The sequence below is a fragment of the Phyllopteryx taeniolatus genome, chromosome 13 (genome assembly GCF_024500385.1).
Source record: "Phyllopteryx taeniolatus isolate TA_2022b chromosome 13, UOR_Ptae_1.2, whole genome shotgun sequence".
In the NCBI taxonomy this organism is placed as follows: domain Eukaryota; kingdom Metazoa; phylum Chordata; class Actinopteri; order Syngnathiformes; family Syngnathidae; genus Phyllopteryx; species Phyllopteryx taeniolatus.
Genome location: NC_084514.1, coordinates 15,857,090 through 15,881,127, shown reverse-complemented (window position 1 = coordinate 15,881,127; position 24,038 = coordinate 15,857,090). Strand labels below are relative to the sequence as shown.

General features: G+C 40.0%; 2 protein-coding genes across 4 annotated transcripts in view; both read right to left on the bottom strand.

Annotated features, from left to right (window-relative positions):
* LOC133488362 (pleckstrin homology domain-containing family G member 3) overlaps positions 1 to 8,274 on the bottom strand; it is a 32,197-nt gene extending 23,923 nt beyond the window's left edge. For 2 of the 3 annotated variants that reach the window (XM_061796118.1, XM_061796120.1), the window contains exons 1-2: positions 8,067 to 8,274; positions 2,035 to 2,102 (exon numbers count right to left, since the gene is read on the bottom strand). In XM_061796118.1, the coding sequence (XP_061652102.1) occupies positions 2,035 to 2,083 (49 nt within the window). In that variant the 5' untranslated portion in view covers positions 2,084 to 2,102; positions 8,067 to 8,274. Of the gene's footprint in view, positions 1 to 2,034; positions 2,103 to 4,191; positions 4,227 to 4,305; positions 4,406 to 8,066 lie in introns of all 3 variants that reach the window. The other variant, XM_061796119.1, reaches the window with a different exon arrangement.
* A 2,044-nt stretch (positions 8,275 to 10,318) lies between these two features.
* Positions 10,319 to 22,286, bottom strand: spint1a (serine peptidase inhibitor, Kunitz type 1 a). The gene is made up of 10 exons (XM_061796122.1): positions 21,619 to 22,286; positions 20,091 to 20,248; positions 19,869 to 20,010; positions 15,503 to 15,670; positions 14,751 to 14,795; positions 14,508 to 14,636; positions 14,367 to 14,417; positions 14,107 to 14,277; positions 11,453 to 11,512; positions 10,319 to 11,055 (listed from the first exon to the last, which is right to left on the bottom strand). Exons 1-10 carry the CDS (start codon positions 21,998 to 22,000, stop codon positions 10,868 to 10,870), a joined length of 1,494 nt encoding a protein of 497 aa, XP_061652106.1. The 5' UTR covers positions 22,001 to 22,286; the 3' UTR covers positions 10,319 to 10,867.
* Between the last annotated feature and the right edge of the window lie 1,752 nt (positions 22,287 to 24,038).

Genomic DNA, 24,038 nt, shown 5'->3' with positions numbered 1-24,038 from the left:
AATAATTTAAGCTTGGAGGATGCAATCAAGAGATGACATAAGAGTCAAAAACAGTTCCATAAGCCCCCGTTTTCGAAAACGTCTTGGCTTGTCATAACAGGTTTCAGTGAGTGTTGAACTAATCTCATTTAAATGTCTGCATGCGAGATCTTTTACGACATCAACTGATTCCAAAGTATTTTGGAGAAAGCTGATAACGACAATTGATTTCAATGAGTTTCTGAGGAGACCCAGAACAGAGAGCCTGTGACTAATGTGGGGAATCCATTGAAAGACTTCTATAGTAGGAATGCTATTGTAGGATGCAATAAAATGATTTACAATGAAAGAAATGTTTTAGAGGGGAGTGTGAGAGTCTGAGACAATACAGTGGGGTTGTAGGAGCAACAGCGGGTATGTTATAAAACATTTGCACTGATTGAATATGCAACAAGTTTAAAACTGAGTTGAGTGTAAGTTCATGACTCTATAAATTAACATTTCACCTGAGGTTAAGAGTGGTTTAACACTAAAAGCAATTAAGCAGTTAAAGAGTTCCCATCCAGGAGTTCCCTAAAAAAATGTTGCTGCCATCACCCGTCTACGTCCACATCCCTATACCCACTGGGCTGGAAAAGCTGCAAAGAATGGAGATGATCCGCCCGTCCCCCAGAAGCCCTTTAAAGCTGTACATTCTGCACAGACAGCTACATTCCTGACAGGGGGTAAGTAGATCACAGTGGGAGTCTTTATCTTTGAGAGAGCTGCCGCAGGTCTGCTGATGACTTTCTGAGCATCAACCATCAAACTGACAGCTGAGATGTACATCAACCTTTTAACACCATATGATATACTAGGAAGGATATTCCACCATGGTGAGCAAAGCTGCACTGAGGTGTAACGTGTGAGGGCTTTTATGATCCTGTCATTCAGCGGTGCTGGAAAAAAATAAGACAAAGAGGCAACAAAGAGGCTTAAATTTGATAGAAGGCAACAGTCGCCACTTGAAGAATTAAAATGCATGCCCCCAGGCTGCTTTTAAGGTGAAAACTCACAAAGGCGTTACAAGCATGCTGGTAGAGTCAGAAGAAGGACATCAACACAGCTCACTCAGTTCATAAACCTTTGACCCTGCAGAGAAACTAAGTTTGGATGCTCACCACAATGTTTACCTTGACCACACTCCAATTCTGCTTTCGCCATGTGCATTCCTTGTGTCCAATAATCCACATCCAATCAGAAACATACATTACCAGAATTAGCAGTTTCCCCATCAGTTAACGAACATCCACCCATCCATCAATAACAAGGTAGTTAGGTCACCCCAACATTTTTCCACTCCCAACTGGTCCAAGTTGTGAACAAGTTTGATTTGGACAAGCTGCAAAATGAGCGATCGCATGTATGGTCAGGGCTGGTTGTGAGCTTTTAAACATTTGTACTAATGGCGATGACAAGTTTTCTACAGCCAAATGTCTCTTTGGTTCAAAGCTGAAGCTTGGAAAAAAAGGGAACCATTGACACATTTGTAATCTTCAGCCAAAGAGGAAACCCAGTTCCAAATGTAGAGCGGAGGCGTGGGGGGTGAGGGACAGAACAGGCAAACAGATACAAAGAGGCTCTGTGTTAAACCGTAGCTCTGCGACTAAAGATAATGAACACTAAAATAATATGTAATTTGAGTTCCCCCTCCACCCTTCTTCTATCCCCACGAATGCAAAGTCAGCACCGCTGACTAGACAAACTATCTTAGCGGTCTGTGAGTTTGACAGATTCTGGTTTGATGTGTGCGAGGTTGCAGCGGTATGGCGGCAGTTGGCAGAGCTCCACAGACACACAAAGACACTCTGAGCCAAACAGGACTGTAGGAGGACTGCTCAATGCCTAGCCATTACATTTGTCTAATTGTCCACTTGCAAGATTTCTCCATTTGGTTAACTCTCCTACGCACAGGGTAGAATGGATCGCCAAATTAAAGCTCTCTGTACTGTAAGAGTGTATGAACAGAGATTAAAAGGGCATGGGTCATAAAGTGTAAAGCTGCACTGGGCTTACCTTCCCCCATTGGGCCCTGGTGGAGAACAGAATGGGACCCCTCTGGCATGGCACTCAGGCCTTTGGAACTGAAAAACAAAACAAAGGCTCAAAAAGAGCAAAGACACGTCTAGACTTAAGAGTGTATAGTCAGAGAAATGGTGACCCTTCCTGGTGTGCTCACATTGTACTTAAAGTTTAGGTTTGCTTCACTTCAAGTCTGTCAGTTTTTTTTGTTAAAAAAAAAAATATATATATATTTATTTAAATCAGGCATCAGCAGCATAGAAGGTTATTGGGCCTTACTGTAAGCAAAAGAGGAAATTCTTGTCATTCTATTGTTCACTGCTCTGGGCTTGCTCATGCCAACCACTTTGTAATATATAGTGCAGCCAGGGTGGAGGTATGCAGGGGGAGACTGTGACATGAGCTCAGTCTAATCAGGAGAGAAAGGGCAGTGTAGGGAGGTAGTAGAACAGATGGTCGAGGGCAGAACGATTTGATGGCATTAGGATTGGGCCAAAATATGAATTACAGTAAGCAACACACCCATATGTTGTGTGCATGGTAAAGAAGGAGCTGAGCAGAAAGGCAAAGCTCTGGATTTACTGGTCGACCTACGCTCCTAGCCTCAGCAATGGTCACAAGCTGTAAGTCGTGACTGAAAGAACAAGATCGTCAATACAGGCGAAATACAGAAATGAGCTTCCTCGGCATGGTGTCTGGCTCCGTTATCCAGGAGGGGCTCAGAGTAGAGCCGCTGCTCCTCCGCATTGAGTGGAGCCAGATGAGGTGATACAGTGCAGTTTTCACTGCAACCACAACAATGAACATCTTGTTAATGTAGTTCAAATTATGTATGATGAATAATGTGATAAGAGTAAGAATGTGTTCAGAAACTTGGTAAGATGTTTTTTTGCATGTATTTCACAGTCGTTACCACCACAAAAAAGAAATCACAACTTTGCTATTAAAAGTGGATTAAATAAGTAGACGATACAATCAAATACATTTAACTTTTAACGCAAGCAATGAGTTGAAAAATCAGTTAAGTGCAACAAATTAGTGTTCATTTCATGTATTTATTTATTTTTTAAACAGATCAAAGCTACAGTCTCTGATATCATGTATTTTTTCCAATCCCTCATGCTCGGATGAAGTGTGTCCCCTCACAACAAATCCACGGCCACTAATGCTCTGTTTTTTTGCAGTAAATTAATATGGATCACTGTGCATGGGAACTGGTCCGTTTGTGATTTCTAGCGAGTCTGCGGCCTTTAAAACATTGCATTCTTGGGCTAGCAAGATCAGAGGAGCAGAAATTTTTCAGGGATTAGCATTACATTGTTCCTCTTGCTTTCACTGGCCAGTGTGCTGATCTGACAACCAGGCCAGCCGAGGCTAAAGTGAGCCCATTGCCAGGAGGAGTGCCAATTAAGATGTGCAGGAATGCAAAAAGAAATTTCACAGACCTGGATACTCAGTACTCAAGAGAACTTCTACTTTGCAAGAAAGCTGCAACCTGGATTTCAGAAAACTGGATTTTTAATTATTATTTTTTTTTTAAATCACTATGACTCAACACAAAGGCTAATCATTGCAACAAAATTAGTAGTTTAGCAATCATCGCAACAAAATAAGTACTTAAGCCACACCTTCATCATAGATCGAATGGGACAAATGAGATGGTAAATGATGCCAGCCATGCGGATATCAATGCAGCACTGTACTGCCTCAATGGCATTCTTTACAAATGAGGCCTTTACAAATAGCCTTTGGCCCAACTTGGCCAATTGAGTTTGAAGTAGTGTCTTCGTTGTGTGTAATTCGCTCAAGTGGACTTCATGCTTTGAACTTGTTTTAGTCAAGAAATAAAATCCTAATAACAAACCCACCTACAGTGACCTGTGAACTCACCCCAGTTAATGCCCAGACCAAAATTATGCAAATATTTCTGTGGTCAATGAAAGGCACTAGGGAAGAAAAGGTCTGAAAATATGACGTGCTGTCTGGGTTTTAAAAAATGTTTATCCATGCCTTATCAAAGAGTGATAAATGTTGTTTGAAGAAGAAATTCTGACGAATAAAACTGTGGCTGGAAATATTTAGGCCACAAAAACCAGTGTATCCCACATTTAGACAGAATTCAACAATTGTAACTCATTGGATTGCACCTACATTTGTTGATGTCACAAATCCATGTCCTTGTTTTCCTAGGGAGGGGACATGGCCAAATTTTATATCATAAGAAAAACATAACATACCGACCAACATACAGGCTAAGTTGACCACCTGTGCTTGAACTAGCTGCCATTTTGCCCAAATGGAAAGCGTTTGGTTCCCACAGCTGATGGATGCATTACCCGCAGCAAGGGAGTCAGCAATTTTCTCACTAATAGGAGACAGATGCAAGTTAAGCCATTCCGATGGTTATTAAACAAAAGAGCAGCAATGGATCACTTCTTCAATGTTCCTCTAATTGCCAGGCTTTACAATAATCCAATGATTGGATGCCTCTTGAAAGCATAACGAACAAGGGACAGATGAGAAAACATGTACAGTGAACCAAGGCCTAAAGCTTGATATGTTTATTAAAAACAATAATAATAATAAGGGAGGGGAGTGGCGGGCATCTGGAGCATTTTTCACCTTTTAATGGGCCATCTGGATGGTGGGTGAAGAGAAACCGGTGAGCATGTCTATAGAGGAAGATAAAATGATACTTCTACTCTCTCCTTTCCCTGTCTTCTTCAGAGAGGGTTACAGTGGCACAAGCAAAAATGAAAGGCTGTAACCAAAAAGATTTAGTGAGTGAAGCTGAATTAACATTGTCAAACATACAGCCGAAGTTTTATTTATATTGTACAAAAATTTGGGTTGAAAACGTTTTAAATTATGTCCTTTAAAAGCAACAGTTTCCTCGTCGCCTAGATTCAGTTTATCCTATACCATGTCTGTGTCAGACACTTCTTATAGTCACAGAAATGCACAAGTACAGACAGCCGAGTTTTAACCCAAGCTATAAATATTTTTTTAATTCATTTTCTTTACTTTTTGCGTTACAAGGATTTAATTCAGTCCTCCAAGCCAAGTTATGATTGACTGCTCTTCTTCTGTCCCCATGACCGAGCCCTAAGTGGATGCCAAGATTGCTGCCAACTCATAGCAAAATAATGTGCAAGTAGGCACTTAATGAGTGCTTTACGCAACAATTAACCACTCAAATTGATGTTTGGTCATGCGAAACAAGCTGATGGGAGAAAAAGATAAAAATACTTCATAGATCTCCTGCTCTCTCAGGGATGAACTAACCGTCTCATGTTGCATTCGCCGTCTGCCCCAAAATGGCTAAAGAGACTCTTCAAGCATGACATAAGCCCCCTGGGATATCTTCAGTTAGACATGGTGGGGACAGACTAACATTGACACCGTCACTCAGGGCCTGTTTATGTGGAAAACAAATATGAATCCAACCTGACAGGGAAAGCAGGAGATCTACTGGCCAAATTAACTTTATTATTTCAGAACTGGCGCTATATTTATCTTGTAAGACCTTCCTCTTCCCTCGTCTTTCCCAGCAAAGAATGCCGCCCTGACAAAACAGCCTTTCTATACGAGCACCGTCTTTCCCACATTACTCCTGCGGTTTTTTCCCCTTCCACACAGGCCTCAAGAGACTAACGGCTTTCTATTCACGGGAGTAAACAATACACCCTGACACTCTCTCCTCATCTCAATCAAATGCTCAGTTTCTACCAAAGTACCACCCACAGACACAAAACAAATGAGCCACTTATTTGAATCCTCTGCATTTTTGAGCCTACGTTGTGGTAAGTGCACAGTGAACACTACTGCCCAAATGGTTTACAAACACCCTGATCAAACTAACCCTTAATGAGAGAATGATTGGTCCCTGCTGTGGTCAAATGAGAATACCCATTTTTACCACTCAACCAGCTATAAGCACGGACTTCTATATGCATATTTTGTCGGTGAGATGGGATAGTAACACCTTAAATGTTTAAGGAAAAATTAACTCTTCCAGTCCCTAAATCTTAACCCCAGGCATACAACTAACATAAGAAATTATTGCAACATTATGGGGCAGTTCATACCAGAAAACAATGGGTAAGCGCACATGCAGGTTAAAAAAAAAAGTGTTTTTGTGTGCATTTTTAACAGTATCCTCACACAAAGCTGCTAAAAGGCCTATAATTTAAAAGAGACTGTAATTTGCATTCCATGCCCATACCATATACACACCAACTGCTTCTCCACCCAGCCTTATCTAAAAGTGTTTTTTTTATTTTTTTTTTTAAACAACTACAAACACTACTCAAGAAATTCTTCATCCAAATACCACATATGCAAAGGACATTCAAATTGTTTTTGTCAGTGAGAACAAGCAGTTGGTGTGCCTGCGTGTAGTGTCATCATAGATTACTAGCTTAGCTTTCATATTACAGCTTGAAAAGTTATTTGCAGGTATGTGTGAGAAATGCCCCCGCCCCCCACCCCCGCCCCCCAATAAGGTTCTCTGTTCCCACTTTTACTAGCTAATTGTCATGTCAGCATAACCCAAGTCCCTACATAGTTTGCAGGTAAAGGCCAAGACTCCTGGATAGTCTTCAGCTACACATTCAAGCACATTTATGGGACTTCCAGCTGCCTTGTGCCTTCAAGGGGGTTTGGGATCACCGTAACAATATAAAAACCCAGACTTGACCTCCATATGGCACCTGGAATGCTAAATCACTTACGACATACACTCTCCCACATTCAAACAAAGCTGTCATGTGCTTGGTTCAAAATTTAAATTTTTAGCCTCGACGTGTAAACTTTCCTCCTGGAAGGTAGAACTGACAAAAGATGGAACTTTGGGAAATTTCAAACATCAACCAAGCACTGAAACCAATACAAATGTGACGAAAGTTCAGATGCATGTTGCTAAAGTTAGGTCTTGTAATTTCATAACATACGCAGCATACCAAGGTTCTGAAAGAATGGGTTACGCATCAGATCTAAGGTCCAAGACACACATGGGCAGTTTTGTTTCTAGACCACCTGGATGGTGACTGCTAATTGTATTGGGGCAACATTTGTGACTGAAATCATCTTGAGATGTTGTCTGCAAGGTCAAGTGGGGTCAAAGACTGAGAAGATGGAACTTTTCACTAATAGCTGATTGATTTTGTTCCTTTATTCTTCGGCAGCTGGTCATTGACCGAGCTCAACTTGCATTTTAAAAGAAGAAACTCACAGAATCACACTGGGGCACTCATTAAAGGAGAACAATTGGCTTTGACTGGGCTAAATGTTGGCCCCATGGGGGGTGAGCAAGAAAGAGGAAACTGCAAATGATTCGGTAGCATCAAAGACCTTAGCCATTCTCACAAGATTGGACTCCAACATTAAATAGAAATACACCCACTCAATAAAAAAAAAAAAAAAAAAGACAAGACAAATTGAAGCAACTGAGCAAAGTTCACATTACTGACAGTGTCCAGTTCAAACACAAACATGGCTTATCTCGTTGAAACTGACGCCCCCGAACTGGACTGACAACCGTTGGGATTGTTAGATTACACAATACGAAAAAAATACAAAAATATGTAATACAGTGCAGTACTTAAAATAGAAATGTTTAGGCGATATGTGCCACAGGGTTTCACGTTGAGGAGCAGATCGTCAGGAATGTGCTGCACTGTTTTGTTTCAATTAACGGGAGCCAAAGAAGACTCATGGCTGGAACACAGTAAGAAGAACATCGATGTTGAACTTGAGAACATTTAGTAGTTTTGAGATGAGGACGGAGGCACTTGAAAGGGTCCTCTTGAAACTGAAGAAACAAGCTAGTTTATGACCATCACGTTTAAGAACGTGATTGACACGCTGTGAGAAGCTTTAATATTTCTTACTGGACAACATTAGTATCACCACTATTAACTATAGCCTCAAATCGTCTCGCTATATGACGTCATTGCTCAATTACTTGCATCAAAACGAGCGTTAAGTTAGCAAAGATTTGCTCCGTGTGAATGTCGTTCACGTACCGAATCGGCCAATTTCTTGTCTTCCGACGACCTTTTACCGGGAGTAAAAGTATGACTGTAGTTTCTTGGTAAGAATACCACTGGTCCGCCGTTAATTCCTTAATTTCCACATGTTAAAGTCCCACGGACACGCACATCTTGACGCGTGACGCTCGCACGCGCAGATTCCAACTGCCTGTGAACCGTCTCATCTTCTTCAAGAGCAGCGAAGTCCAGCCGCTGCGTTCATGTTCTATCGGAGAAACCTAAACCATCGTGTGAAACTATGCGTTAGAAAATATCGGTTTAGCATATTGAAGGGTGTTTGATCGCCATTAAAACGTTTTTTTTTAAAAATATAAATATTTAAATTTAAATAAATACATTATTCATCTTTTATGCACAAGGCGACTTCCAACATGTCCCACTAGCCTGTAGGTAGTGAGATATACGAGAACTTTGAATGTAGCAAAGGGACGACTGCTTTTGGCATCTCGGTTGTTATGTGGTGCGTTTTAAAAGTTTAACATCTGGCATGAACAGTAGGGCCAAATAACGGTCTGTTTTTGTTTGTAACTGGAACATTTTCAATAAAGATTTTTCAAGGGGAACAAAGTGAAAAGTAACTAACTACAGAAACCAAACTACTCCAACGTTTAAAAAAATAAATACAATTACTATTATTATTATCATTTTTACAATTTTGGTCCTTTACATTTGTATGACAGTCTTGGCCCACTAAATTCTCCCTTGTGTAATTTTGGAATTAAAATAAAACAATGTCATAATGTAACAGATACACATTACCCTACATTTTTAAGAATAATAACCGTATATACGATTATTTTATGCATATGCAAAAAAAAAAAGCAGATTGTTCAAACGCTGAAGTTTGTATGAACGAGTCTATTTTCTTTCTCACAGTACTACTAATGTACAGCCTTTAGCATGGCTGTGAATAGACAAAACAATCTGTACCTCTTGCAATTACATTTATGAGGGTCAGCTGATTAAAAGCAGTCGGGAAAATGGATGGATGATTGCTTTTCTCCTTCCATACAGGCAATATGCTGCAAGCTTCATTGTTCGGCACACAAAGTAATGTCCGTCTAAATGTTCTTGTGATAACGCACCAATACTGCTATCTGCTGGTCAAAATGGGCAATAGTACAATATTTCAACTTTAGGTACAGTACAGCCCTTTGTCTTGGCCAGTTAAAAACTACCAATTCTGTATAGTTAATATCAGAGGTGGCGAAAGTCAATACACTCTGCACATAAGTACAAATACTTGTGCAAATAAGACTGGTAAAAGTAGAAGTACTGATTCAACTTATTAAGTGAAAGTTTAAAACAAAAGCGCACTCAATGTTATGACGTCACAACATCTATGATGCACTGCTAAAGGGAGACCCCAGACCTCCTCTTTTATCTGTAACCGCTTCATACAACAAGGAGGATGTATGCGTTACGTTTTGTTTTGTGCGACAGTGGCCTCTTGAAAAAGGCATTTCGGCCCTCGGTATGTTCCAGATATATTGAGGACTGAAAATAAAATTCTCCTATGCCATATCATACTGTTCGTACAGAGAAGAAAAACCTGGACAACAAAACAACATGCTCCCCTAGCTTTGCTAACGTTTTGACTAACAAAAATGTTAAATGACCAAATGATAAACTGGAAGACTACACCTTGCATGTTTTTTTTTTTTATTCAAATCAGACAGCAAAAAAAAATAAAAAATTAAATTAAAATGAACGCAGAAGCTTGACAATTTGCCATGAAAAAGTCAAAAAACCTTCCTTGCTCAATGTCTGAAAAGTCTACTTGAGCACAGTATTTGTACTTTGTTACCTCCCACCACTAATAGTGTATCTGTTTTAACTTAGTCAGGTAATATATAGGTAACTGAATGATTGATACATAAATGGAGCACAAATATAAATACGTGCTCACTGTCTTAACACAGTTTAAAGAGGTTTTAATTTGTCAAAAGGTTTTTAAAAACAAATATAGCCAAATGTACTACATATAATGTTATATTATCCTAACATTTAATCTGAAACCTATCAATCAAACCATTTTGGAATATAAAATAATTTAAGGCATGGACAATGGCATTCCCCATAATGCAGAGAACGACTCAGTATACGACTGAAGTAAAGATCTTCTGCACAACAATGCTCTAACAAGACATTGCCAAACACAAAGGTAATTCTTATATTTGGCATAACTATCACAACACTGCTTAAGACAGTTATTTGTGTCGAGAGATAAGCAAGGCTGCTTTATTTAGGTATGAATTATCATAGATGAATGCATTATGCTTGTTATAAAAACATCTTTAAACACAAAACAACATTCCTAAAACTAAGATCAAGATTATGGATTATTCCTATATTATTCCGATTATTCAAGGGAGTAACAAAGAAATAGAAAAAACATTAACCGGCAGACAGGAGATGTCAGTTAAAGGAACATTACATGAAACTCAAGTATTCCGTTTTAAGGTTTACTTTTCAGTAACAGACCATTATATACCTGGGGAAAATTGAGTATATGGAGTTAATTTAACAGGTGAAATGACTCAAGCTGTTAGTCATAAAGACAGTTAAAACAAACTTACTGAAAATCAAATATTTAAACATCTCATATTTTCCAAGACACCGTCTCCTGTACACATTGCCTATAAAAACTACACACACAAAACAACTCCACTCGTGGCGTGAAAAGACATTGTTGTCTCTTCCATCAATCAGAGTTCATTCAGTAAATGATGCGGCTCTGGACACTGCTGTCATTTACCACGCAAACAGTGGGGTCAGATGGGCTTGGTGGTACTGTTGTAGACAAGATGCTCCCTGTCTTCTATGGTGGTGAGTGGAGCGTTATTGACAGGCACGCGGTGATGCTGCGACGACTTCTTCTTGCCCTTCATGAAGCAGTACAGGAGAATGCCCAATAGGATGACGATAGCTATAGCCAGGATGGCAGCTATTGCTATAACGCCTGTACAAATAAAGGAGCCATGGTTCATTTTATAGCAAAAAGCAATTTTGGGTAAGCCATCCATGTTCTGTACCGCTTATCCTCACTAGGGTCGTGGGCGTGCTGGAACCTAACCCAGCCTTTTTCGGGCGAGAGGCGGGGTACACCCTGAACTGGTCGCCAGCCAATCACAGGGCACATATAAACAAACAACCATTCACACTCACACCTACGGGCAATTTGGAGTCTCCCATTAACCTACCATGCATGTTTTTGGGATGTGGGAGGAAACCGGAGTACCCGGAGAAAACCCACGCAGGCACGGAAAGAACATGCAAACTCCACACACGCGAGGATGGATTTGAATCCGGGACCTCAGAACTGTGAGGCAGTTTAAATTATAAGGTTAGTTACATACCTGTCTGACTTCCAGACACTCTGCGCTCAAACTCCTGTTTTCTTGCAAACACATCTTTTTCTGAAAAAACAACAACAAAAATAACCATTAAGATCACCAGAAGCAGTAAAAACAAGTTGATTTAATTTGACTCCTAAATTTCTACTGGCACAAAAGATTCCACACTGAGACGTTAGAGCAAATATCTCAGCCTTTCAATAGTTAGGAATTTGTTGTGTAAAGAGTTACGCCTTGTAAAATCACTTCTTTTCATACCAGGCAATGTTGAGTTTGAGTGAATTTAATCAAATTCATTCATTCATTCCTTCCTGCATATCTTTGTTTGTGCATTGGGGGTGGACACATGCTCCCCCCTATTGACTGAAGTATGAACTATCTACTTGACAAAAGTGTGCTGAAAGCAATATGAGAGGATATACCAAACTGTGATTACAATAATAAGCGTATTTGAAGTTTTGATACAACCACTCGTCATCAGGTGTACCAAATGACGAGTGGTTGTTTAACCAGAGAGAGGATTACCTATACTAACTGCAATTTAGCAGATGGTCGATGTATGATGTGGTCACTAAAACCACTTTGAGGCATGTCACACAATATTTTAAAGTAAAACAGATTAGCATTGATAAAGGATTTTATTGCATTTTTATATGCTCTTCTTTGTCATACATCCTACAGAAACAAGTATTAATATTACCTAACTATTTCCCTATGATTCCACCCACTGCCCCCTCTCTGGGCTATCAAATTTTACCAGTGTCACCAATCTGAGGAAATAACCCAAGGCAGTGGTTAAAAAAATTAATAGGCTTGCCTAGTACCACTATAATGACCAACATTAAAATACAAGCGTGAAGTAGGCCTAAATATATACTGTTTCAAAAACTAGACAAAGTTTGTATTCCTAAAATTGTAATATTACGAGATAAAAAGATGTAATTTATAATACAGTAAGAATAGAAGACTTCAAGTTTCACATAAATAAAGGCATAATACGTATTATGGAAGGCAAAAAAAACTACGGGGGGAACAAAAATGATCAGAGACTAATGACGGAATACTACAAGAAATAACACATTTTCCGGTGAGGGAAAAAAAGTCAAAATTTAACAACAATAAAATCGTTATATTACATTAAAAACTTTATTTGTAATTTATGTGAATTGAGTGAAAACATAATATGTAATTTTACAGGAATCGAGCCAATTTTATAAGTAAACATTATTATTTTATTTTTTTTATCCAATTACTGATTCAAGTCAAATGTATCGCACATAAAAGTTCAATTTTTTTTTAAACCTAAATATAGTTAAAAACAGTCACTGAAGATTAAATCTAAATGTATTGAACTTAAACGTTAAATACTACGGAACTGCACTTGGGCAATGATTCATTCACATACCACTAGAGGGAGCCCACATACCACTAGTAGTGCTCGTACCACACGTTGAGAATCACTGACCTAAGGCAAAAGAACATGTTGGCAAGAGCAAAATATATTACTAATCCAAACTAAAGCTCTACTTCAACAATCGCTTAAGTGCTCAACTAAAATAAACAGTTGATTGACTGACAAGAATGCTACATGGGTAACTTAAAATACAGTATACTATAGTATATGAAAGGTGTACAGCCATTTAGTACCAAGGTTATTGTTTTTCATTAGTTAATTTATATTTCGTTTTTACTTGTTTTTCAAGGTCAGTAACTTTTAATTCGTTTTTAAAGGTGGTTTGCAAGTTTATTGTTTGAAAATGCTTACTTTTATTTTAGCTTCCATTAATTGTAGGTTGTTTTTTTTTCTTCCCCAAAATGGGGTATTTATCAGGTGATTAAAAAAAGGGGAAAAAAAAAATAAAATTGTTTCCATTTGTCATTTAAAATGCCGGTGACAAAGTCTGTTAGTTCCAGAATTGGCCGCTGTTGTTTACTGGTGTTGTGGCGCAATGCAGTCAGTGAATGGGACTAAAGTATTTCTGGGTTACATATACACAATATGACTAGATCCAATTCCAAAATACGTGCCTCCCGTGCCTACGTGGTAGCCATGTTGAATGTGGGGCATTGACGTGGTGGGCATATGACAGTTATATCTATTGTACATAGAGCAGAGAAAGCGCAGCATGGCTGCTTTGATGACTACTAACACTGAGGAATACCAAACCAGCCATTTTCTGTACCGCTTATCCTCACTAGGGTTGGGTGCGTGCTGGAGCCTATCCCAACTATTTTCGGGCGAGAAGCGGGGTACACCCCGAACTGGTCGCCAGCCAACCGCAGCGCACATATAAACAAACAACCATTCGCGCTCGCTTTCACACCTACGGGCAATTTAGAGTCTTCAATTAACCTACCATGCATGTTTTTGGGATGTGGGAGGAAACCGGAGTACCCAGAGAAAACCCACACAGGCACGGGGAGAACATGCAAACGACACACAGGGGGGGGCTGGGATTTGAACCCGGGTCCTCAGAACTGTGAGGCAGATGTGCTAACCAGTCATTCACCGTGCTGCCCATTAGATATAGTTTCAGTTAATTATCGTGACTTAAAAAAAAAAAACATTTTATGAACAAAAATGTTTTGGCAATTTCAGTTTTTGTTATTTCGTTCAGTTTTGTAAAATATAATACACCTTGGTGAGTACCACCCACCTGTCACCCCTCTGCAGACCTTCACACAGGCCTCCTTAGAGTCAAATCTGTTTTCATTTCCCTGGCAACCACCGTAGTTGAAGCGATAGCAGACCTGCTGGAGAGGGTTGTAGTACCACTTAGTGAGCGTGTCCCTGCAGCTGCCTGTCTCTGGAGGCTCAGTGCACCGCACTGTGAACAAAAGGAAATAAGATTAAACGACGAAAAATGATGTAATTTTTCACAACTAAAATCTTGTCTCTTGGAATAAAAATTGTCACCTTTTTGCTCATCTACTGGAATCTTCAGCAAAATCTGAAATGTGTTGTCCACTGACATACAATAAAATATATTAATTGAGGTAAGCATATATTTCACCCAAGTGAGCTCAGTGAGTTATAAAAATAAAAAATGATTCTTACAGTCCTCGCATTTCTTTTCATCTGAGCCGTCACTACATTGAGCAGTTGAGTCGCACTCCAAGCCTGGTTCCAAACAGCAGCCGTTTGCACAGGTGAACTGCTCTGCAGTGCAAGCAACGCCACACTTTTCTGCCATGACACACACAGAAGAAACATCATTGGCATTAAGGCAATACAAACTAGAATATCAAAAGTTTAGCAGAGTAAAAAACAACTCTGCCAGTAGGTGCGATTGTGGCAAACCTCGCTGATCCGGAAGTGGTAAACCTCTACCAGAACCCCTTTTTTCTGAGGAAGGAAAAAAAAAAAAAACATAAATAGTAGTCACCAGGAAACAAATTGCCACTAAGTTTGGGTACATGTCATTCGTTAATATTGTCACTGTCCCAACTCGAGCTGCAGCGGATGTGGGATGGATAGCAACACTGCATGGATAAACGACATTTGTCAGTGAAGCGATTTAAACAGCTCAGCTGGTTATGTGTCAAAAGGGTCAAGAGCTTCCTAAATAACATTCAAAACAATTATATTATTGGCTTGTGGTAATACATCAGAAGAGAACATTCCTGACGCACATCAGTAGATGTGCGGTGCTGAATTGCTTGGTGTATGGCAAAGAGTAGACAACTGTCATTTTTTCCCCGCAATGGTCCACTTCAGTCGCATTTGCTCACGTTTCTCAGTGTGCGGCGGGCCTAACATTATGTGGAACTGGTTGACATGAAAATATTAGTCAAAGTCCACCTTCTACCTTTATAGTGAAGAACCACCATGAGCAGGATTTAAAGTGGTTCATCCACAAATTGCCGTTTCCAGTGTCTATATATTTTGAATACATGCAAACAGCATCATTTGAAATTTGGAAAAAAAGTCTACCCAAACCTGTTATGGAGTCATCTACTTTATATGCACAATGGAAATATCTTGCAAATTTCAAATAATCCCTACACTGTATGCACACAGTGAATGCATGAATGGAAGCGAAGCAAACATACCTGTGCCATAGCATGCATTTGTGCACTCGTCCTTGGAAAGATAGTTATTCAGGTTTTCCCTGCAGCCCCCAAATACAAACTCCTCGCACCTATCTGAAGCGCCGTTGTAGTGCCACCGAGGGAAAGCACCACGGCATGGTCCAATCTTCTTTGGAGCCATGCAGTGATCTGCAGGAAGTAAGGGTAGTTGTTGATGTTATATTTTTCTTGCAGATATTTGAAAACATTGAAAACAAAAATGTTATGTCATCCATAATCAAATGTCTCAGTTATTAATAATCAAACTAGATATCCTGAAAAGCAATTTCCCTGTTTTACATGAACAACCTGCTCAATTCATCTAATATACTTTTTCTCAAGTTATGACTCATGTCCAACTCAGATTCATTCAACCAGACATCAAAAACAAAAGTTACTGTCTCACACCTGAAACCTGATCTTGTTTTTCTCATTTTTTGTAGCTCTCCCAAACATCTAACAATTTGCATCCAGGCCTGATGGCAATATTTAGGACTACAGACCCTTTCCAAAAAAAATTTATATCATGGACCAGATTTATTTATTTCCATAATTCCATTCAAAAGGTTAAACATTCACATATTGTAGAGAGGCGGCACGGTGGCCGACTGGTTAGAGCGTCAGCCTCACAGTTCTGAGGTGCGGGGTTCAATCCCCGTCCCTGCCGGTGTGGAGTTTGCATGTTCTCCCCGTGCCTGCGTGGGTTTTCTCCGGGCACTCCGGTTTCCTCCCACATCCCAAAAACATGCATTAATTGGAGACTCTAAATTGCCCGTAGGCATGACTGTGAGTGCGAATGGTTGTTTGTTTCTATGTGCCCTGCGATTGGCTGGCAACCAGTTCAGGGTGTACCCCGCCTCCTGCCCGATGACAGCTGGGATAGGCTCCAGCACGCCCGCGACCCTAGTGAGGAGAAGCGGCTCAGAAAATGGATGGATGGATGGATATTGTAGAGATTCAGGGCCCACCATTTTAACAATTTCAAGTATTTATTTGTTTATTTTTACATAATTTGGCCTTCCAGCCCATAAAATCCACAAAATCAGGAATTCAGAAAATTTGAATACTGTGAAATAATTAGCCCAAAGTTTGCGGGCCATAATTGTTTTAAACTGAGTGTCACAAACTAATCATCTACTAAACTCAAAGCACCTGCACAGCTTTCCCCAGGTGTCATTAAATTGCTTCAGTTTGGTTCAATTGTCTCAGTTGGGTTCAATATGGGGAAGACTGCAGACTTGACAACTGGCCAGAAGACCATCATTGATACCCTCCAGAGGACGGGTAGTTCTATAGTTCATACAATAGTTCATAGCTAAGGAGGCTGGCTGTTCACAGAGTGCTCTGTCCAAGCATATCAATGGAAAGTCTAGTGGAAAGACAAAATGTGGGAGGAGAAGATGCACCAGCAAAAGAGATGACCGTGGGCTTCAGCAGATTATCAAACAGAGAAGATTCAAGAATCTAGCAGAGATCCAGAAAGAGTGGAAATGAGGCAGGAGTCACATCTTAAAAAACAACCACATTCAGACGCATCCGGGAGATGGGCTACAACTGTCGGGTTCCTCGGGTCAAGCCACTTCTAAGCCCGAGCCAACGTAGGAAATGTATCAACTGGGCCAAGGGGAAGAAGGACTGGACTGTTGGCCAGTGGTCCAAGGTCCTCTTTTCTGATGAAAGTAAAGTGTGCCTTTCATTCGGGACTCAAGGTCCAAGGGTTTGGAGGAAGGCGGGTGAAGAACAGAACCCGAGCTGCTTGAGGTCCAGTGTGAAATATCCGCAGTTAGTCATGGTTTGGGGTGCAATGTCCAGTGCAGTTGTTGGTAAACTCTGCTTTCTTAAATCCAAGGTCACCGCAACAGTCTACCAGAATGTTTTAGAGGACTTCACGATTCCTTCTGCTGAGGATCTGTATGGAGATGCAGATTTCATCTTCCAGCAAGACCTGGCCCCTGCCCAAACCGCAAGAAGCACCAAAACCTGGGTTGATGCCCATGCCATCACAGTGCTTGACTGGCCAGCCAATTCACCGGATCTAAACCCCATTGAGAATCTATGGGGTATTATCAAGAGGAAAATGAGGGGCACCAAACCCACAAACAAAGAAGAACTGACAGCATGCACCAAGGAAATCTGGGCTTCCATAACTCCCAGGAAATGTCACAGGCTGATTGCTTCAATGCCACAGCGCATCGACGCAGTGATTAAAGCAAAGGGATTCCCAACCAAGTACTGAAGATTAACATATCGCTTTGAAAGTACCATATTTTGATTGATTTAATGTGAGTCTAATTTCTGTCTTTTTTTTCTACAAAAACTGAGATGTAAATGGTGATTTCTTCACAGTATTCTAATTTTTTGAATTCATGATTTTGTGGGGTTTATGAACTCTAAATCCAAATTATGTAAAAAATAAACAAATAAATCTATAATCTATGAAATCTATAATCTATGAAAGTTTTATTTGGGAATGGAATTATGGAAATAAATAAACTTATTTTTTTTAAAGGGTCTGTATACGGCAAATTGTTTGAATATGGACTGAATCCTCTTACTGTATATATTGTGCAATACACATTTAAGTTTAATATTTTTTTCTGGATATGTAGAAACAATGACTTAAAATATTTCTAAAAATGTTTACGTTTATTAAAAGTGATGTTACAATTTTCACTCTGAACTTGGATAGTTACCCTTTATTTAGTGAATGTTCACGTGAATGAAACCTGGCTGTTTTTTTCTCCCACAACCTCTGTTACGCATATTCTGCATTCCAGACAAGCTGTTAATGGATAATTTAACTGAATTTCTGAAGCCCAAATTATTTCCCAATGTGCACTTAACCCACACTGACTAAATATAATTTAAGAAGTAACACCAATGAATAAAGCTAAAAGCCTTTTAATGACTTTCAATCCATATGGACAACGATTGCAGTGTTCACGTTTACGAAACCTAAGTTGAAACCAGACCGACAGGTTTTGTTGAGTCGGGGGTGGAGGGAGTGGGAGTACACCAAGTATGCTCCTCACTTCCGTTTTCCAGAAACATAAACATGAAGAATCACATCTACAGGTCATGTATGGCACTCAGAGGAAATGACCTTCATAGTTGATTTGATATCAAGGGGGAGGAGATTAAAGTGGTCACATCAGAAGTTCTAGTTCTCTTATCTTTGTACTGTTCCTCATTCATTCAGCCTGTAGGACTTAACTCAACATACATGTCTTGACAGGTTTCATCACATTAAAAGACAAAGGTTCAACAATGGCAGAATAACAAGGAGGTCAGTTAGTTAGAACCATTCAGGTTGGCCTGTAAACATGGGGCTACTGAGCAAAACAAACAGAAATAAATAGGTATGTAAAAAGCCCTGAGGAAACGAAATGAGCATAAGGGCATTGTCTCAACATGAAACAAACACGCAACTCTGAAAGGGTTCAGAAGACATGTCAACAAATACAGTGAACGTGACATAAGAAAAAGTGGCTAAAAAGTTGTAGCACACAGTACTGTGTAAAGGTCAACTAGCTTTGTCGCCTTTTCTCAAAATAACAATTTGAAGCATTGTAAAATAATACATCGCTTTGTCGCACTCTCTCAAAACAACAATTTGAAGCAATACGACATAGTATGGTAGTATTACTACGATACGTAATGGCACAAGAGTCAATTGTATGGTTATTAGAAGTGACCAAACATTTGCACACATACCAGTAAAGTATTCTATTTTACTGATCATATTGAACATTTTGTGTCCCTGAAATTGCAGTCCACCCAGTCAATATGGGGTAACTGCTCCTTTAAGAAATCATCTGTTTGGAGTGACGTTACAGCCAGCATTTAGTCTTTCTTCAATGGAGGCTAGAAAAGTGGGTAGTCGCAGAGTAAGCGTTGACACTTATGTTACAGAATTTTCATCATATTATGTATGTAGTTGGATGTTAAGTTTAACATTTCCACTCTGTCATAGTAAAATATTGATTTCAAAAAACATTCAGAAATTCTAAATACATTTGTTAAACAGTACACAGTCAGCTTGCCAACTGAATCATGTTTGCTAACTGCAGGTCATATAATGCTAATATTAGCCAAAAATGTTCATTTTCCACGCTGTCGGCAAGCTCAAATACTTTGCTGTGACCATGTGCATTGTTTGCTTGTAGTGAATTCATTACAAAGTGTGGGAGCTTGACCAATAGCCATTTCTAACAGCAGAACATCCACGTAATACAATGAATATGCACTTCATTGGAAAAGAAAATTCCAGAAATTTTTGGGGTGAAATGGGTGAGTCTCAGAGCCAGTCAAAGGATTGTATGTAATGGAGCGGAAAAGTAATACTTACGTTCCGACTGTTCAGGTGTAAGAACCAGAACAGTGACCTTGGTCGAGTCCGACTGACCAATTGTGTCTGTGACGGTCAACTGGAATTTGTAAATCCCCGACGTCAAATTGGACACGATAATCTGGTCGGAATATTTGGTTTTCTACATGAAAACAAAGCCTCGGTTACTGTCAGGACACATTGCCTTCTGAGAATTCAATAAAGCTATTGACACTGACTCACCTCAATGACAGCATCTGGATACTCAGTGAGCATTTGCCACATATAAGACTCGATCCCTTTGTCATCTTTGCTCTCCAAGCCGTTCAGGTTCACGCTGTCCTGAGGCTGGACCACGCGGTCCTGGCCGCCATTGGCCACCGGTGGACGGTCCGTTTCCTCTGAAGCGGGACACCATGGTCGCATTTTTAATCACACAACCACTGAATGTACATTGATTCCAATTCAATCATTTTCTAAGCTCATAATGGAACACATTCACAAGTGAAATGAAGCTGCGGTAGATGAGAAACCCAACACTACACCAGGGGTCGTAAGGGTTTGGCATGTGTGAACATGCTGAAGTAGAGGTTTCTATCCTTGTTATGTGGTCTCACATATTGAGAGTGCAAACAGACCAGTGGAACCCACTGAAGAAGAAATGTATCACTTAATGTGGAGGGGAGAGGTGTTAGTGTTATTATTTCATTATTGTCAAAAGATGAGACACACTAGAAGCAGAAGTCATTTTAGGTCATTCAAAAATAAGGCATGTATCAAGATGTATACATGTTTTTTCCTGAAAAATACCACTAACCACTTAATTCTATCCCACTAAGGAAGACATTGGATTTATTAATTCATTTTTCATTTTCAGTACATCATTTTGATTCAATTGTGTTTTAACAGTATTTGAGCGCTTAAAACAAATTGTCACCTCCTCATTTTGATGAAGTTATGATAGTTTAATTTGAGCTGATCTTATTATTGGGACCAGTTTTTTATGCTGCATCTTAATGGTACATATACAGAATCATATATAATTGGGGCTATGCCCACTGGGATACATTTTAATCATCTACACACCAGTGCATTTGTAGTTCCTGGAGCATCTTTTATAACCCCGTGATTTTTAGGAGGAGAAGATTAAAATAGGATAAAATGGCATTCAATTTTAACAAGAAAACACTTAAAAAGAATGTTACAAGATGTATCAACCTCCTAAAGCAGTGATTTTAATCCCAAGTACCACCTAAAGAAAATACTTAGTGCTCCAAGTGCCACCATTATGACCAATGTTAAAATACAGGAGCACTCATCAAAAACCAAGAGCGCCAACTGTTAAATAATGACTCAATTAAAACGTATTTCACATAAGCAATACATGAAAATTGTACCTAAACCCATTTAAAAACAAACAGTTCTCAAATATTTAACGCAAGTACTGCATATTGAAATAAGTACAACCGAATTGTACTTAGGCAGTGAAAGTGTGAGCACATTTTCAGAATCACTGTCCTAAAACATTCTGGAACACTGCAACATCCTTTTTCTTTGTTTCTGGCACTTTTGGGACGAAACACGGAAGGCGGTTGGGAATTATGCATAGCCCATAAATGAAAAGGATATTAAAATGGTGTTGAACGTGAATAATTAGGAGGTATTGTGATACCAGAAGCCAAGTGTGGAACTGACAAATCTTCCTATTATAATGACGTAAGTGTGTTTGTGGGGTCAGGGGGGGGGGGGGGGGGGGGGCGTACGGTCTTACTTGGTGGGCGATCCACCTCCAGGTAGCTCTCATAGACCGAGTCCAGGATGTAGTTGTAGTAGCCTTTCTTCCTGACGAAGCGACAGGCGTACTTCTTCTTGTAGAGGCAGTCGAAGAGGAAGCAGGATTTGATGGCGTTCTCCTCAGCACCCCCCTGCATGAAGGCCACATTGCATTTGGGCTCCTTGCAGCAGGCCGCGACGCAGTCTCTGGAGCGCTCCAGTTTGGGGGACGAGATAAAGGTGGCCCCGTCGTTCACGGACTCGTCGACGTCCAGCACAAAATCCTCCCGGCCTTTCTTAAATTTGCCCGAACACTTCTCAGCCGTCTCCTGGCTGGACGCGCACCCCAGAAAGAGCAGAAGCAGCACCAGTGGATCCATCGTTTAAAAAGAACAATTCAGCAAGGTTGGAAATCGGCTACCGGGCGCCACCTGCAACGAAAGCGAGGCCAGTAATGAGCGACAAATCTCTTCCTGGGCGGTTAACCCAAGTTTAGGCCGTGTTGTACTTTGCGCAAATGCACTCGAACGGGAGAACATCCGGCGAGAGTCAAGACATGTCGAGCCTTTCCCGTCCGTGACAATTTCGTAATCGAAAGACTCCAAAGGTTGATCACCACAAAGAGCTGTGGCCCGTGACGACACTGGCCAAGTGACTCACCTGAGACAGGAAGTGAAATTCCACTCGGGAACACACCGCGCCCTTCTCTCTCTCTCTCTCTCTCTCTCTCTCTCTCTCTCTCTCTCTCTCTCTCTCTTTCTCTCTCTCCTTACGTGACGGATCCTCTCGTACAACAACAAAACCATGCACAAATCAAAGAAACATGCAATTGTTGCACAACTTATAGTTGTCCTGGGACTAAACTTTAGTTGGGGTAACCAAATATGGTTCTTCGCTGTGTGAAGGGGTGCATTGTATATGAAAGATGAATAAATCCGTTGTTTGTTTAAGCACACTATGTCCACATAAATAGAATGTTATTGTGAATGACTGTCTCAATTGGCCTTTTATGGACGATTTTATTCTTTTTTTTTTTGTTGAAAGGCATTTATTGACATTTTGCTGTTTGCACATTGGGTCAATAATGGATATATTGTAAACAATTAGGTATAACTACTACATGTGTTCGAGCAAACTGATTTTACGTTGTTTTATTGTTATTTTTTTTAATAGTTTTTCTTTAGCTGTATAGTACAGTAATCGTGAATAACATATCTATGTGTGCATTTTCCACTTTATTCCAAAAGGTGGCAATGCAGCCTCACCTGCATTGAAAGAGGGAACGTACAATACATATCTTATTCGTGTAAAATGCAGTCTTGTCTCGTTTATTCGTTAGAATGTCATAATACGCGTAGCACATTATTTCACATCACGACTGACTTGGAGCTGACTCACGCATTGAGTCATGAATTAGGGCAACACGTGAAACCACCAGGAAAATAAACTCAAGTTGTCGCGAGAACGGTGACGTAATCAATGGTCAACGCTCCCCTTTGACTATCTTGAAACAAAAGCTTAACTTAAAGGTTGTGGCATTGACAGCCCGTGTTTGTGCGCTGGCAATGTAAGTCGAGATCTTTCACTAAATCTCCTTTCATCTCCAGTGTGAGCAGGCTGAGGCACATCTGTGCCAAGTTAACCTAACAGTGCAGAACTAAGTTGCATAATATCAGATGAATGAATTTGTGTAGCAGGAAAGATGAGCTGCTGAAGGCCCTCAATAATTCAGGCGCATCAGCGTGTGTAGTGTACATGGTGATTAAAAGCCCCTACCCGCAGAACCTTATCAATCACATTGTAATGGGATCATTGGAAACCTTTGATTACTGGACGGTGCCACAATTAATTATCGGCCTTTGATTAGTTGTAAAAGATATGCGACAAGACTAATGTCTTAAATTTGAAACAAACAGTGCTAGTGGTTTTGTTCATCCTTTTTCGCTTTTTTGACAAAGTAAACAAATATATTGAAACGGTACACATGTAATCCATTCCATTTATATCTTAGAGAGGCAAGTTTATGCAACTTTGCATTTTCTTAAATGTTTCTATGGTCCTAATTTTAGCTTTTGTGTGTCTGTTTTTTCCTTTTTTTCCCCTTTTTAAGATAATAGGTAACTTTGTCATTTAAATTGGCCACACAGAGTTGAATTAGATTTTTTTTCGTTGTCTTTTCTGGCATCCTTTCTGCCCTGTCATACCCTGCTGCCTTTTACAGGTGAGTCTTGGTACTATGACAGACATCTGGTCAAGATGTCGTTATGTGTGTGGTGTGCTTTGTTGGTCATCTCGAGTACACCACACGCTAAGAGCGCTAAGCACATGCATGCCGATTTGTTTCTTCTTCCTTGCCATGTGGGATAGTTCACATTGCAAGCATTGATTAAAATGTTAAAATTGCGATGCATGCACCTT